General features: G+C 40.3%; 1 protein-coding gene across 3 annotated transcripts in view; it reads left to right on the forward strand.

Annotated features, from left to right (window-relative positions):
* LOC105225749 (dynein axonemal heavy chain 10) overlaps nucleotides 1–15,230 on the forward strand; it is a 117,128-nt gene that overhangs the window by 77,459 nt on the left and 24,439 nt on the right. For all 3 annotated transcript variants that reach the window (XM_049449517.1, XM_049449518.1, XM_049449519.1), the window contains 13 exons: nucleotides 716–1,043; nucleotides 5,667–5,855; nucleotides 7,854–7,959; nucleotides 9,390–9,568; nucleotides 9,641–9,818; nucleotides 9,879–10,009; nucleotides 10,078–10,220; nucleotides 10,274–10,478; nucleotides 10,550–10,709; nucleotides 10,776–11,620; nucleotides 11,694–13,154; nucleotides 14,040–14,111; nucleotides 14,660–14,926. In XM_049449517.1, the coding sequence (XP_049305474.1) occupies nucleotides 716–1,043; nucleotides 5,667–5,855; nucleotides 7,854–7,959; nucleotides 9,390–9,568; nucleotides 9,641–9,818; nucleotides 9,879–10,009; nucleotides 10,078–10,220; nucleotides 10,274–10,478; nucleotides 10,550–10,709; nucleotides 10,776–11,620; nucleotides 11,694–13,154; nucleotides 14,040–14,111; nucleotides 14,660–14,926 (4,264 nt within the window). The remainder of the gene's footprint in view (nucleotides 1–715; nucleotides 1,044–5,666; nucleotides 5,856–7,853; nucleotides 7,960–9,389; nucleotides 9,569–9,640; nucleotides 9,819–9,878; nucleotides 10,010–10,077; nucleotides 10,221–10,273; nucleotides 10,479–10,549; nucleotides 10,710–10,775; nucleotides 11,621–11,693; nucleotides 13,155–14,039; nucleotides 14,112–14,659; nucleotides 14,927–15,230) is intronic.

A 15,230-nucleotide genomic window follows, 5' to 3' on the forward strand; every position in this document is an offset into this window, starting at 1 on the left:
AGCTATATTCATTGCTTACTTTGTTTGTAGAAACTGCTAAGATTAGACGTGTTTATGAGCTTGACGATTTTTGTTGCTTCTTCGTGAGTTCTGAGTCGCAAACAATACTGGAACGATGTCCAGTATCCTTAATTGTCAGACATGGCGCCATGTAAATTTTCTCTAAAAGAGTAAAATACTATCCCCAAAATCAAGCTAGAGAAACTTTCGATGATTGGAGGAACCGCCAACATACATAAGATCGAAATATCAAATGGGGACTATTTCGAAGGCGATAATAATAATATAGACGAATTAATATTTTTTTTTTTCAATTCAGTATTGACTTAATCAAGGTCGTCTGTCCAACCGCACTCCTTATAATTTTAGCTAAATCAAACATGGGACGAAACGCTATATAGAGCTTTACTGGAGCTTTGGTTTTGGTTACAGCTCTCATACGCTTAAGCTGAGTAGGTACTGCAATCCACAAGACCTAAAATGCCTGGAATGGAGATTAATTGCAACCTATACAGATTTGTCTAGCGAACTTGCCTGAAACCGAGGTTGACAAAAATTGAAAAATTACTTCTAATTTATGAATAAAGTCTAATAAACTTCTTGCTAAGGCATTCTGCAATATTTTTTACAGATATTATGCATTTTTTTATTATCAAACAGCACAGCTTTTCCGATAGTGCACTAATTTTTATTATTCCATCCATTTCTCTTACAGATATGGCACACAACAGCCGATTGCCCTGCTTAAGTTACTTTTCGAGCGCGGTGGCATGTACGATCGTGGCAAGGATCTCAATTGGAAAAAATTCAAAGATCTGACATTTTACGCCGCCATGGGTTGCGCCGGCGGTGGACGCAACGAAGTCGATCCACGTTTCATATCCATGTTTGCCGTCTTCAATATAGTCTTTCCCAACGATGAATCCTTGCAACAGATCTACGTCTCGATATTCAAGGGACACTTGCAGCACAGCAGCGCCTTTAAGGAGGAACTCATACAGATGGCAGATTACGTGGTCTCGATGACGCTGCGTCTGTTTAAGGTTGGTGCATCATATATTTATGTGTATATTAAAATATATATTTCAAGTTAATTTTTATGGCTCTTTATCGTGTTTGCAAATCTCGTTGGATTGCAAATTGTTTTAAACCAAAGTACATATTTGTTTTATCAACCCTGCATCCTGCGCCAACAAAAACTGTGCAGATTTTTCCAATTGTTGATGTTTCCTTGTTGTTATTGTTATTCAATATTTTTGTATTTCTCTCGGATTTTGCATTGTTGGAGTGTAAACTGCCACATTACATGCAAGAATTTATTATAATCGATTTACATATGCAAATAACGGACAATTTTTCATAAGCGCCAATCGCCGTCAACGCAGCTCAACTCCTTGCTATCCTGTCTCTCTCAATACAGACACTACTGTGTGTGTGTGTGCGTGTGCTGTATTACACAACTCGAAGGCTTATGGTGGAAATAGCATTTCTCGCACTTCGCCTGCTTCCAAATGGTTTATGCACAATGGAAATTATTCAATAAATGCCGAAGGATGAAGTGTACGTACCGAGGACTACACGCTTGACAAAGGGTTCATATTAGGGAGATACGTAAAAAGAGTAGAACGAAAGTTTTTGAAGTTCCTCTGCCGTAATCGATAATACCATGGGTAATGATATCAATTTTGGAATTTTGGTCCTTACCGAAAAGATCCAGATACATCACTATAAGGTTATCGAGGCATTTTTTTGACTTGTTGTTATAATTTTTGTCATTGCTGCCGCTTTTACATATGAATTTTGCTACCTTTAGCTTGGGAACCACACAACCGCGTCACATCCCATTGGAGACTTTGTTTTGACATGTTCCATGAGGGTGCGAACGAAGTAATGTTTGACATTCAGGAAATCTATAAATATTCTTCCTTCAATAATGGACCACCCTCTAAGTGCATGCGAAGTGAGCATATGAGGGCGCAAGAGCAAGAGTAGAATGCTGCTGTTTACGCACATATTTGCCTGATTTGGCGCATGGCAGTGTTTGTGTGCACCAAATGCGACTCCTTAGGTGTGCTGGACGCTGAGTGCCGATTTGCTTTTTATATACTTGCAATAAATGTGCGGTCCAGCGCTGCTTGTCCTTGCTCGAGTGCAGGCGATAAGGTTGGCAAGACGGCGTAAGCTGTGTGGGCGTGTATGGCGATTGCCACTTGTGTAACGGCAATCTTTGAATGTCGATCTGTGTCGTTTGTGCCAATCAATACATACCGTACAAACAAACACAATTGCGTGCCTTGCATTGGCGATACGGGACTTGTTTGTTTATGTTGATGAGAATGCCGGGAACGCTTGCTCTTTTACATGTGCATGTATTTACAACAATTTATGTGGGCATGTGGATGAGTAAAGCGTTAGGTTTGCATTGCAATTCCGCCATTGTACCAAACGACACGCGCACTAAGGGCTAACAGGGAAATATCTACTTTCTCATCGGTTCCTACATGTTCGATAAGTTCCATATGGTGCTACTAGCGGGCAATATTTCCTCAAAATATTACGGGGACTTATCTCCACATATCAGCTATTCGTCCTTTGCTGTTCTTTTATGGCTTATTATAGCTTGTGTAGGATAGATAGACGAGCATTGCACCGCGAACTTAGGTCTATCGTGGCCTCTCCTAAATCACAAAGAGTCACCTTTTCCCAGCCTATTGATAAATTCCAATATATTGCTATGTTCTAGTGAGGCGATGTGATCCTCGATAAGAAACATGGATCCCAGGGCCTTTATCTTGCGTCTGCAGATTACTATGCAGTAGATAGCAGGTGTTCTGGAGTTTCAGGCTCCCTGTCGCAGAACCGGCAATTAGCTTACGTGCTATCAGACTCTATTACTATCGGTTTGTATGGTAGCTACGTATATCCTATAGTGGTCCGAACCGAACAATATGTGCGGAGTATTTAGCGATTCCTAGTATAATAATCTGTACTGAGTTTCTTTAAGGCATCTTGTCATATTAAAAAAATATCCATTCAAGTACTTGTTTTTGGGCGGCCAATGTTAGGTCTATGCTACTGTATTCCGATAATAGTTTCGACAAAGGAGTAATGAGTTTGGGCAAAAAAAGTCGTGTACAAAATTTCGGATTGATATCTCATAATCTTAAAGACTAGGTCGTGTATAAACAGCTAGAGGACGAGGCTAAAGAATATTACGCTTTCTGGATTGTATTGGGATTTTGACAAATTATTTATAGTGATTATAACCTCTCATACATATATCTTATCATTCGCTCTTATGACACTTTTTACAGTTTTCTCGAAATATTTGACAAATCAAACAATATTTAAAGTCCACAATCACTTTCTTTGTTCAGTTATATATATTCCGATTCTATCTACCTTTTATTCACAAAGAATTCCGAAGGAATTTGCCTCCATTTCAATTACGATTTGAAAGCATTTTTTGAACTTTAGACCGCTCATGTGTCTTGGAGCAGACAATAATTGAATGTTTGTTTAAGATTTATATTTGCTTTCTATCCCTAACAATTCCTAGTAATGCCACAGCGTTACCAGCGACGATGTACTTCGCCAGGCAGAACTCCGCAGTTCCTTTTTTCAAACGGCTACAATCTTTTTCTTTTTTTTCGCTCTGCTTTTGCTTCATCGATGGTTAACATTGTATGAAGTTGCAAACGAGAGGAGCACTGCTTTCATTCGCGAAATTTATAGACGAGTGACTTACCGCCGCTCACATCTTATCCCTTCTGCAGGCGGCAGTGAAAAGAAAGGCACTAGTAATAGCACTTACTTACTTTAGTAGCGCTAGTGGCGAGAGTGTGAGAGCGCCGTTTCGAATGCGCAGTGCACATTGGAATTGCATTAGTTTATGGTAGTTCTAACAATTGTTGACATTAAAATATTATCGCATTTCATTGCGTTGCAAATGTATAAAAATACGCTTGTCCTACCGCGACATTGGGCACACGATTACTTCGGTGTCTGCCTGTACACGGCGCAGCTGGGATTTGCTGACTGGTTCATGAAGGGCAGGAAGCAGTCGCTTCGTTGGCGAGTGAACGCGATGACACCGAGGGCAAGCGATGCCTGCTTGTGCATAGTGGGTAATTTAAGATTAAAATAATTGCTGTGTTACCGGATTAACCTAGTCAATTAAGTTTTGGATTTTCCATTAATATTTAAATATTGTGATGACATTATTATCAATTTATAGCAAACACTGTATATACTAACCAAAACTTATTAAGCATAGGAGTTCCTACTTTTAGAGAGATAGTTTTTTCTGAGTAAAAGGTTCCACAAACTCAACTGTGAGTTTCCTCCTAAAGTTTGACATTTTGGCATTTTACATACTCAGAACGTTTTGACATACGAACGTTATTTGTATTAATTACAGTAACTTTAAATATTCATCTTGGCTAAAAAATGGAATTAAGTCGTTGAAAATTTTCCGCTATTGTTTTTTTCTGTTTTCAACGCGGATTGACTCAGCAAGAGTGCATCGATGAACTTAGTTCAATTTTTGGAGATAAAGCTCTATCAAGAACCAGTGTTCATTGTATGGTAAACTCAATCGAAGTCGTAGCTTACTCAAGGCGATTTTCATAACGGGCGCCCCAAAAACTAGACTATTCAGAAAGAAAGACGAATTTAAACGTGCATTCTTTTAAGCGAAATTGAAAAATCACCTTCTCTGATGAATCCCATTTCTGAAAGAAATAATCTTTAATAAGTAAATGCCAAAGAATATTCTTTCGAATGATCATAAACATTCTCCATTAAATTTAAAGTTTTTTTTTATAGTAGTGAACCTCGAAATGTGTCAACTTTCTATATATGATTAGAAAGAGGCACCACCAGCCTTGGTGGCAGCGCACAACCATCAACGCAAGTTGAGTCGATTGCATTTGCAAAAAGCCTATGAAAATGAATTATTTGAATAACAAGAACGTTACTCATAGAATTTCGCACTTAACATCTCACAGCCACACCATTCACCTTGTCCACGCTTAGCGGCAGTACTCAAGATGCGCCAGCAGTAGTGTGTAGATAGCAATGAAGATAGCATTAAGTGCAGCATAAATGAGCGCCTGAATTCTGAGTGCACACTGACTTACTTACATACATATATCCTCACCACAACTCAATTTCCCTAACATACTTCGACTGCAGACGGCTCTGCAAGGCTCGAGCTTCACACACCCTGTCGGTTGCAAGTTACTCTGTCCAATGTCTGCCTGCGGTGCCAAGGCGTGCTGCGAGCGCACACTTCTCAATGCATATTGGAAACGGCGATAATTTTGATTTGTATGCCATTTAACGTGCGAAGACAAATTTAATTTACCGCAAACGTAAATGCGAGGCAACGAAGCGTTGGATGGCCCTGCCGCTGCTATTTGGCACTAAATAAATCTATGGAATTTTTGCTGCTTGCTTTTTTTGCTCAGCTATATTTTAATAGAAGTACTGGGTTTTGCATAACTTTTGTGCTTGCAATTTTTGCAGGAAAAATATATAGGACCTCAAATGCATACATATATACTGGCATACATATTTGCATACCCTTTCCCATATATGTATTTATAAAAATATTGTATGTTTGTAAATAACAGTAATTGAAAATCTCCATTTTTTATTTACAGATTGTCGTTGTTGAGCTGCCACCAACACCGTCAAAATTCCATTACATCTTTAATTTGAAGGATCTGTCGCGCATCTTCGCCGGAATGCTATTGATCCATTCGAATTACTTCGCCAACCTACGTGACTTGATACGCGTTTGGCGTAATGAATTTACGCGAATTATTTGCGATCGATTAATTTCGGAAAATGTTAGTACTTTGAAGTTCTGTTATACAACAAACATACGCACAAACCAATAGAAACTAGGGTACACCGTTCACGGTAAACACTCAATTATAAAGTGCTGCAAGTGACGGAATATACAGTGTGTGATGAAAATATTCGACCTAACTGTCGTTTATGGAAATTCTAAATTTTCAGAACTTGAGTATTTTTAATTTGTGAGACCTTGTTCATAAAATCAGTTTTACAGGCTGTTTCTAATGAAATGTCAAATCACTACTCAAATTACTAAGAAAGAGGTTAAATTGTGGTCAGATATGATAATCAATTAGGCCCTCTTCAGCAACTCTGAGGGCTTGATATGTGATTTTTGCCACAATAACTTTCTAACATTTTTAAGATAGAACTTTACGAGTCGTGGAAGATTTCAGATTTCGATCCGATAATGCCCTTTTTACTTTTCCAAGTTTCTGAAAGTGAAATCTTATAACCATGATGCCCCGTGATGTCCTCTATAATAATATTTAGTTCCCTTTTGCCATGAAACCTATCAAACCTACTTCTGCGGTGTAATCTGTATTGTTATAGTTCCAAAAAATTAGGGAAGCCGCATTCCCGCCTGTCACTGGGTAGGTCAACTCGACTGCCTTTTCTTCCTATATGACTGGGTACCGAGATGATGACCGAATTTTTCATTGTAAACAGTTATTGCCTCCACACACTTCGTCCTAAGGTAGAGGAAAGAAATATCCTGAAAGTATAAGATACCCTACCAGGTCTTTTGAATACGATTTCAGCATGTTAGACAACTATATTATTTATTTATATCCATAAAGATAATATTCCAGCGTCTCATCATCATCCTCGTATATTCTGCATACCGCCGAATCCAATTTTCTGAGAATGGAATCTTAACGGTATGTGCCCTGTGATTTCCTGCACATTAATTAGGCGTCTTTTTCTTGGAATTAGAAGCTTTTTGACCTCTCCACCATCAACAGTACCCTAAAGTAACTGTGTTGCTAGTGTCCGAAGACCTGAAGTGCTCCTGTAGGGTCCATTGCTTTCAACAAACCTTCAGCTAGTTGGTCCAAGGAAATATAGGAAAATTGTGTTCTTTGCTGTTCCTGAGATGGGCAATTTGTCTTCCTTTTCTTTGCCTTCTGTGCCTGTATGTCTGGGTACCCTGCTGATATTAACCGTTATCACCTACTTTTCCACAAGCTAGATATCGAGGCCTTTGAGACTAAACTCACCCAAAAAATCAATCCAAATTCTCGTCCACATACTTTTACCGCCACGCGTGGTTCTACAACCAAGCACTGCCGAACGACAAACCTAACCGTTATTGTGCACATTGAAGACATTATTGAAGCTTCGCCAGCTTATGTTTGATTGATGTGTCGTTGCTGCTAAATTGACTGCAATTTAAAAATTCGAATTCGATTTGAATACGAACGCTTAAACAAATAAAGACACTAATAAAAGCACACAAGGCGATGTAGCACGCACTTCACACCGCGCTCACACACCTGGCAGTGCTGGCACGCCCATCACTGCCGCGCTTATCCAAAATCAAAACCTATAAATATACTTATTTCAATATGTAAGTACAAATTACAAATAGACACGAGCCGGGAAGAAAGTAAATACTCGCAACGCCACCCGCTGTCTCGTGCATTTTCCCCCAGAGAGATGTAGGGCGGTGAGCGAATTTCACTGGAACGACAGCACAGATTGATTGGCATCAGTTGTCTTTGTTCGTCAGAACTCAACGTGCAGTGGTTGCGGCGTGCAGAGAGTGCCGGCGTTGTCAAATAAAACCATTTAACGTTAAGTGTCGAATAGCGACGTGTACCGTTAGACAGCGTACGAACGCACCTACGCAATCAATTACTAGCTAACACACTTACAAATTGTGAATGGAAAATTCGCACACAATTTCTGTTCATGTAAACACCATTCGGCACTTTTTCATCGCCAGCAGCCACACTAATACCAACAACATTTACCGTTACTTGTAGGATGTCGCCTTAATGAAAAAACACATTGAACGTGAGGTTGAGGAAACATTCCCACCGGGATTCGAAGAAGAGCACGGATTCATAGACCCAGAGGCATTGGCTCAAGGTAAGTGTTGACTTAAGAACACAATGCAGGAGTGTCTCCTGGGACGTTTTTAAGATAAAAATGATTTTATTTGATACTTAAAACACATTAAGTATATTTATCGGAGCACGGACGTAAAATTTCCTTTATAATACTATATACTTTTTTAGAGATTATTTTTCTTTGGAAGTTCTCTCCGAAAATGTTTTCTAATAAAATTAAAGAATAAAATTGAATAACATCAGCCCTTACAGTGGTCACCCTTTCTCTCGATGGCTTATAATTCTCAATTAATTAAGTCGATTGTAAAATTTATTCAGTTGTCGTGGTACAGGTCATAGAGCTCGACGTTTGTCCGACACGTAAAGGACCAAAATCTTGCGAAGAAATTTTCCCTCGAGCATTTCAAATACATGCTTATTCCATTTTGACATAGTCCATGCTTCATAGCCCTATACAAAACCACTTGCAAAGTATTAAGTTTGTCTTCAAAAACTAAGCTTCCCATAAAGCGTGATCCATTTCGAAAAGCCCTACTTTTTTTAAGAAACATCACAGAAACTTCAAACTTAATGGAAAATGTTTATTATAACACAAAGGAACATTATTTAGCAATTATTTTTTGAAGATTATCTCTTTCAATGGCTGCGTCTCACATAGTCTGTCCGTTGAATCCATTTTTCACTGACTTGTTCGAATATTTCGACTCGTAACTGGCAAATGACACGCGTGATGCTTTGCTCCAAGGCTTGAATTGGAACGGGATCGCCCACATAGACTTTAGACTTTACATAGTCCCAACGGAAAAAGTGTAACCGTGTGAAATCACTTTTTCCAATCGGCCGGCACGAAATGTGAAATTATCTGCTCACCGATGTGTTCTCTCAATAAATACATTGATTAATACGATACGATAACGGTAACGATCGTCATTGATGGTTACGTTCACACCGGCATCATTTTTGAAGAAATATGGACCGATGACTCCCACAAACTACACCAAAACGTTATTCTTTTTGGATGAAATGGTTGTTCTTGAATCTCTTCAGATTACTATTCGTCCCAAATGCGATAATTTTGCTTGTTTACATACACAGAGGCCAGACATAGGCCTCATCGCTGAATAAAATTTGGCTCGGAAACATCGAATCTTCTTGGAACTTTTCAAGAGCTCATAAAGCGAAGCGATTTTGCTTGGGAAGGTCGAGTTGACACGACGCAAGCGTGATCTGTCAATAAAAGGCTATTGAAAAAAAGAAAGGCTACACAAAAAAATACAGTTTTATCCACTCTTCTCTGTGACATAGCTTTAAGCCACTGTGGTACACAAAACTTTCAAGAACTGCGCTGACCAACAATTTTCTTTCATTCTAAAGATTCGATAAAATATATATATCTACTCTTAATTGATTCTGGGCAGAATCTTATCTACTATTATTCTTATTCTACAGAACAACAAGATTTGCTGGCTATGAATCCCGACGATGAACCAGTGATTGTCACATTCCACGATTTTGTTTTCCGAGATCCAATACTTTATGGTGATTTCCGCAATGCGATGAATGAGTCGGAACCACGTTTTTATGAGGATCTCGTGGACTACCATGCCGTACACGCACTCTTCGAAGAGGTAAAAAATTTGTCTATAACAAAACCTAAAACAAACCGCAATTCAACAATGTTATAACTTGTTCCCTCACAGATACTTGAGGAATACCAAGAGCGCAGAGGTAAAATGAAATTAGTTCTCTTCGAAGATTGCTTAGAGCATCTGACGCGCATCCAGCGTACTTTACGTATGCATCGCGGTCACGTAATGATAATTGGCGTGGGCGGTAGTGGCAAAAAGAGCATTACACGCCTTGCGTCATTCGCAGCCGGTAAATATCTACACGTACCTAGGTTTTCATCATTTATTCAATTATCCATTCTCTCTTTAGAATGTGAGGTGTTTGAAATTACCGTAGCACGTGGCTATAATGAGACATCTTTCCGCGACGATCTTAAGCGGCTCTACACCATGGTGGGCGCTGAACGTAAAAAGACTGTATTTCTCTTTAACGCCGCGCAGGTTAGTTGACATTTGGAGAGATCTATAAAATTATCGACTAACTTGCTGTACTTTCTCTTATTCGACAGATTGTTGAAGAGGGCTTCCTGGAACTGATTAATAATATACTAACCGTGGGTCAAGTGCCGGCGCTCTTTGCCGACGACGAAAAGGATGCCATAGTAACATCGTGTCGCACAGCTGCCGAAGAAGCAGGCTACTCCGCTTCCAAGTAAGAATTACTGCTATATGTTTTGTGTTGTCAATTGTCCTATCTTTCTTTAGGGATTCTGTATGGTTATACTTCCTCCGCACTTGTGCTGAGAATCTTCATGTTTCTCTATGCATGTCACCATCTGGCGATGCTCTACGTAACAGATGCAGAAGCTTCCCCGGTCTGATTGGTAGCACATATATCGATTGGGTATTTCCTTGGCCGCAACAAGCCTTGTCGGCTGTGGCGCAACTCTTCCTCTCAGAACATAAAATGGTATGGAAAGCTTTCACTAATTCACTAGCATTATACCCAATCTCATAATCCAATTTTTGCCCTACTTACAGATACCAGCAGAACATCGCGATGCTATTATAGAACACGTCGTACACGTACACACAACCATTCAAATGTATTCGCGCGAATACTTGGTAAAGCTGAGGCGTAACAATTATGTCACACCGAAACATTATCTGGACTTCATCAACACCTACTTGCGTCTGCTAGGTAAAATTTGTTGAATATTATCTCCAGTATATACGAGTATATTATACGAATGTCTCGTGCTTTCAGAGGAGCGCAGCAGTTTTATTAGAATGCAACGCAATCGTCTTAAGGAGGGCATACAGAAGATCGACGATGCGGCTAAGCAAATCGACGAGTTGCGTCTCATTGTTACAGAACAGAAGGCGAATGTCGCCAAAGCATCGGAAGAGTGCGAAGCCATGTTAGTTGATATTGAGGAATCCACACAGAAGGCTAATGTCAAAAAGGCCGAGGCATCGGAAAAGTCTATTGAAGTGGAGATCAAGGGTAAACAAATTGCGATCGAGAAAGAAGATGCCGAAGAAGCGCTTGCCGAAGCAATGCCGGCATTGGAAGAGGCACGTCGTGCGCTAGCCGATCTCGATAAGGCACAAATTACGGAAATCCGTTCGTTTGCAACGCCACCGCCGCAAGTGCAGGTTGTCTGTGAATGCGTCGCTATATTGAAGGGTTACAAAGAGATCAACTGGAAGTCAGCCAAAGGCATGATGTCCGATGTGAGCTTTTTGAAAAGTTTAATGGAGATGGACTGTGAAGCGTTGACCGGCAAGCAAATAAACGCTTGTCGGGCACATATGAAAAACTCGAATTTGGACGATATGGAGAAAATTTCGGTAGCCGGTGCGGGGCTATTGAAATTCGTACGCGCAGTAATTGCATTTTACGAGGTGTACCGCGAAGTAAAGCCAAAGAAGGAACGCGTGGATTTCCTGGTGCAGGAACAAGAGATACAAATTAAGTTACTAAATCATCTAAATCATGAAATTGCCAAATTGGAGGAACAACTCGATCAGTTAAACCATCGTTATGCAGAGTCGATGAAGCAGATGAAGGCGCTGACTGAAATGATGAGACAAGCCGAGCGCAGATTGGTAAGCAGCAGAAGTGCCAGTATGCGAATGGCTCACAAGGCCAAAAATTTTCTTTTCCTTTTCTCGTCTGTAGATTGCGTCGAATAAGTTGATAAGCGGCCTAAGCTCCGAGCGTAGTCGCTGGGCGGAGGATATGGAAAACTTTCGTCAGCAAAAAATTAACATGATTGGCCAATGCTTGTTATGTGCCTCATTTCTTGCTTACACTGGCGCATTTTCGTGGGATTTTCGCACGGCAATGGTATTCGATGATTGGCTAAAAGATGTGCAGAATCGTTTGATTCCCGTACCCTCACCATTTCGCATTGGTGAAAGTCTCACCACCGATGTTGAGGTGTCCACATGGACATCGGAGGGTTTACCGCCGGATGAGCTGTCCGTACAAAACGGCATACTCACTACACGTGCATCGCGTTTTCCACTCTGTATTGATCCACAGCTGCAAGCCTTGCACTGGATTCGAAAGCGCGAGACACGTAATAATCTAAAGACACTGTCTTTCACAGATTCCGATTTCTTAAAGCAACTCGAAATGGCACTAATGTATGGCTATCCAGTGTTGTTTGAAGATGTCGATGACTACATAGATCCCGTTATTGATAATGTGCTCAGTAAAGATGTACAAGTGGTCAGTGGACGAAAATTCATTGTGCTCGGTGACAAAGAAGTCGACTTCGATCCGAACTTCCGTTTATATTTAACCACAAAATTTGCCAATCCCAAATTCGATCCAGCCGTATTCGCCAAAGCTATGGTTATCAACTACACTGTAACACAGATTGGATTGGAAGATCAGTTACTAAGTGTTGTGGTGCGTTCCGAACGACCCGATTTGGAACAACAACGTGAATCACTCATAGCGCAAACGAGTGAAAACAAGCAGCTCTTGCAGCAACTAGAAGATTCCTTACTGCGCGAACTGGCCACATCCACGGGCAATATGCTTGATAATGTCGAATTGATCGAAACGCTGGAGAATACCAAAACCAAAGCGGCAGCTGTCTCTGAGCAACTACAATTGTCCGCGGAGACGAGCAAAGACATTGAGAAGCTACGCAATGGTTATCGACCAGTTGCGGTGCGTGGCGCTGTGCTCTTTTTTGCACTCTCCGATATGTCTTCCGTGAATAGCATGTATCAGTATGCCTTGGCCGCTTACTTAGATGTGTTCGGTTATTCGCTACGCAAATCAGTGCCAGATACAGTGCTCGCCAAACGTCTGAACAATATTATTAAGACTCTCACTGAAAATGTTTACTGTTATGGCTGTACGGGCTTTTTCGAGCGCCATAAGCTACTTTTCTCCTTCCAGATAGCTACAAAACTGGCAAAAAGTAACGGTAGTCTAACGCAGGCTGAGTTGGATTTCTTCATAAAGGGTGCAATAACATTGACGAAAAGTGAGCGCGCCTGTCCAGTGAAGTGGTTAACAGAAAAAGGCTGGGAGGATATGTTAAAATTGGCGAACGATTTTCCTGAGCAATTCGCCACATTGCCGGATAGTTTGGGACGATTTTCGCAAGAATGGAAGGAGGTAAAATAGAAATGGTTAACAACACTTCTTCTTCTTTACTAGCGTAGACACCGCTTACACACAATTCGAGATACCAAGTGAAGCCTGGTTCTCCTGGGTATTGAACCCGCTCGAGTGTTCTCATCCGTACGGACCTAACCAGCATAGCGTTTTGATTAACTGAACTACGTCAGTATCGCGGTATATCTCCTCATTCATCATCGACTGCGGTACTCGCCATTGCGAACTATAAATCTTCCCCAAAACCTTTCTCTCGAAGACTCATAACGTCGACTTATCAGTTGATATCATTGACCATGCGTCTGCACCATAAAGCCGGACGAAAATGATGAGGGACTTGTTCGTCTGAAGAGAACATTATGGTTTTCCATCAGAGATAAAATACTTGAGCATTTCAAATCACTCTCCTTCCGACACTCTCTTTGTGCTTACGCCCAATTTTGAGATATTTAAAGGTCAAAACCTTAAATAATTTGTTGTTTCTTTCGGCAGCTCCTCACGTTCATTCTTTTAGTTGTTGTCTCAGTTAAAATGAAAATTTGAAGTTTGAAAATTATAAATCCTTTAGGTGTAATATTTGAGATTATACCAATCCACAGTTCAACTTCTCTTATTAAAAGAAATTTTTGTTATGGCACCTCAATCTTAAAAAGTAAAAATTTTATTTTTTCTTCTACTTCACTTGAAATGTCCATAAAAAGTTTACTGTAATCTATGTTTTTTAAATCTCACTCGTTTTTCTATCTCCACTTCTCTATGCACACATTTGCCAACCGGAAATCACTTTCATCTTTGAAACCCACCTCAATTTCCTCTCCACTTATCGCATTCGCCTTCCATGCAATTTCGTAACTACATGAAAAACCAACAACATGCGATATTCAGTGGTTTGATTTGGAGAATCCGGAAGAAGTAGCGTGTCCGGGCGAGTACAACATTAAATGCAATGCATTCGAGGTAAGTACGCTGACCAACAGAATATGAAAGCATACAGTATATATAGAAAACTATCAGTGACTATTTGGAAAAGCAAATTTAGAGAAATACTCACTTTATTGAAAAGTACAGATAAAATCGTAAATTGGTGTAGAAACTATAAAATTAAATTCGATTAAGTTAACTTTAAAGCAATATCTGCACAGCTCTCAAATCATTTTCCGACTGTCAGTGGTAAAACAATAACAAGAAAAAGATTATTTCGTTATGAAACTAGCTTTTTCATAAATTACGAATTTTCGAAATCATTACCGAACTTTATCAACCATAAATTTGTTGCGCGTAACCCTTGAACTCCTCATATTCGAAAATCCACACTTTGCGAGCTCCAAAACTGGTGCGGCTGCAGCTCTTTTACACATTTTTTATTCAAACACACGTGTATATTTCATTACATTTTCTTCTCGTTTCTTTTTTTCATTACCGCTTTTTTCTAATTTTCATCAACTTCTCTTTCCATCGCACTGCGACTTCCCGTGTGCATGCCGTCGTCTTACTGAACTGCGTAGAAATTAATGTTCCTGCGTTGTTTCCGTGTCGATCGAATTTTCCGTGCAATAAATGAATACATCGTGGACACCATGGATGAGTATTACATCACGCCGCCGGTGATTAGTTTCGCCAACATCTACGAGCAGACCAACTGCAATATGCCCGTGTGCTTTATACTCAGCGCCGGCTCGGACCCCACGAATGATTTGATGAAATTGGCAGACCTCGTTGGCGTTGGCATGGGCAATTTTTGTCACATCTCATTGGGACAGGGCCAAGAAAAGGTGAGTGGGCTATCAAATATTCGCCCGAATCTAAGCGCTCGTGCACACGTGCGTCTTCGTGTGTGTGTTTACCATTGCTGCTGTAGTTATTTACGAGCATGTCCGGGCAATGAAGTAAACAACGACAGTGACGAAAATAACTCCGGCGTTATTGTGTCAATGCTTATTGTTGCGCCCAACAATGGCGCTCAATCTTAGTGCTATGCCAATACCTTAAATTCTGAGGTGTGGACTTAAACCGACATAATACAGAAACATGCCACTTGACGAAATAAATACAACACATTGAGTGGGGCAGGGAATA

Source organism: Bactrocera dorsalis, chromosome 2, assembly GCF_023373825.1.
Source record: "Bactrocera dorsalis isolate Fly_Bdor chromosome 2, ASM2337382v1, whole genome shotgun sequence".
NCBI classification, from domain to species: domain Eukaryota; kingdom Metazoa; phylum Arthropoda; class Insecta; order Diptera; family Tephritidae; genus Bactrocera; species Bactrocera dorsalis.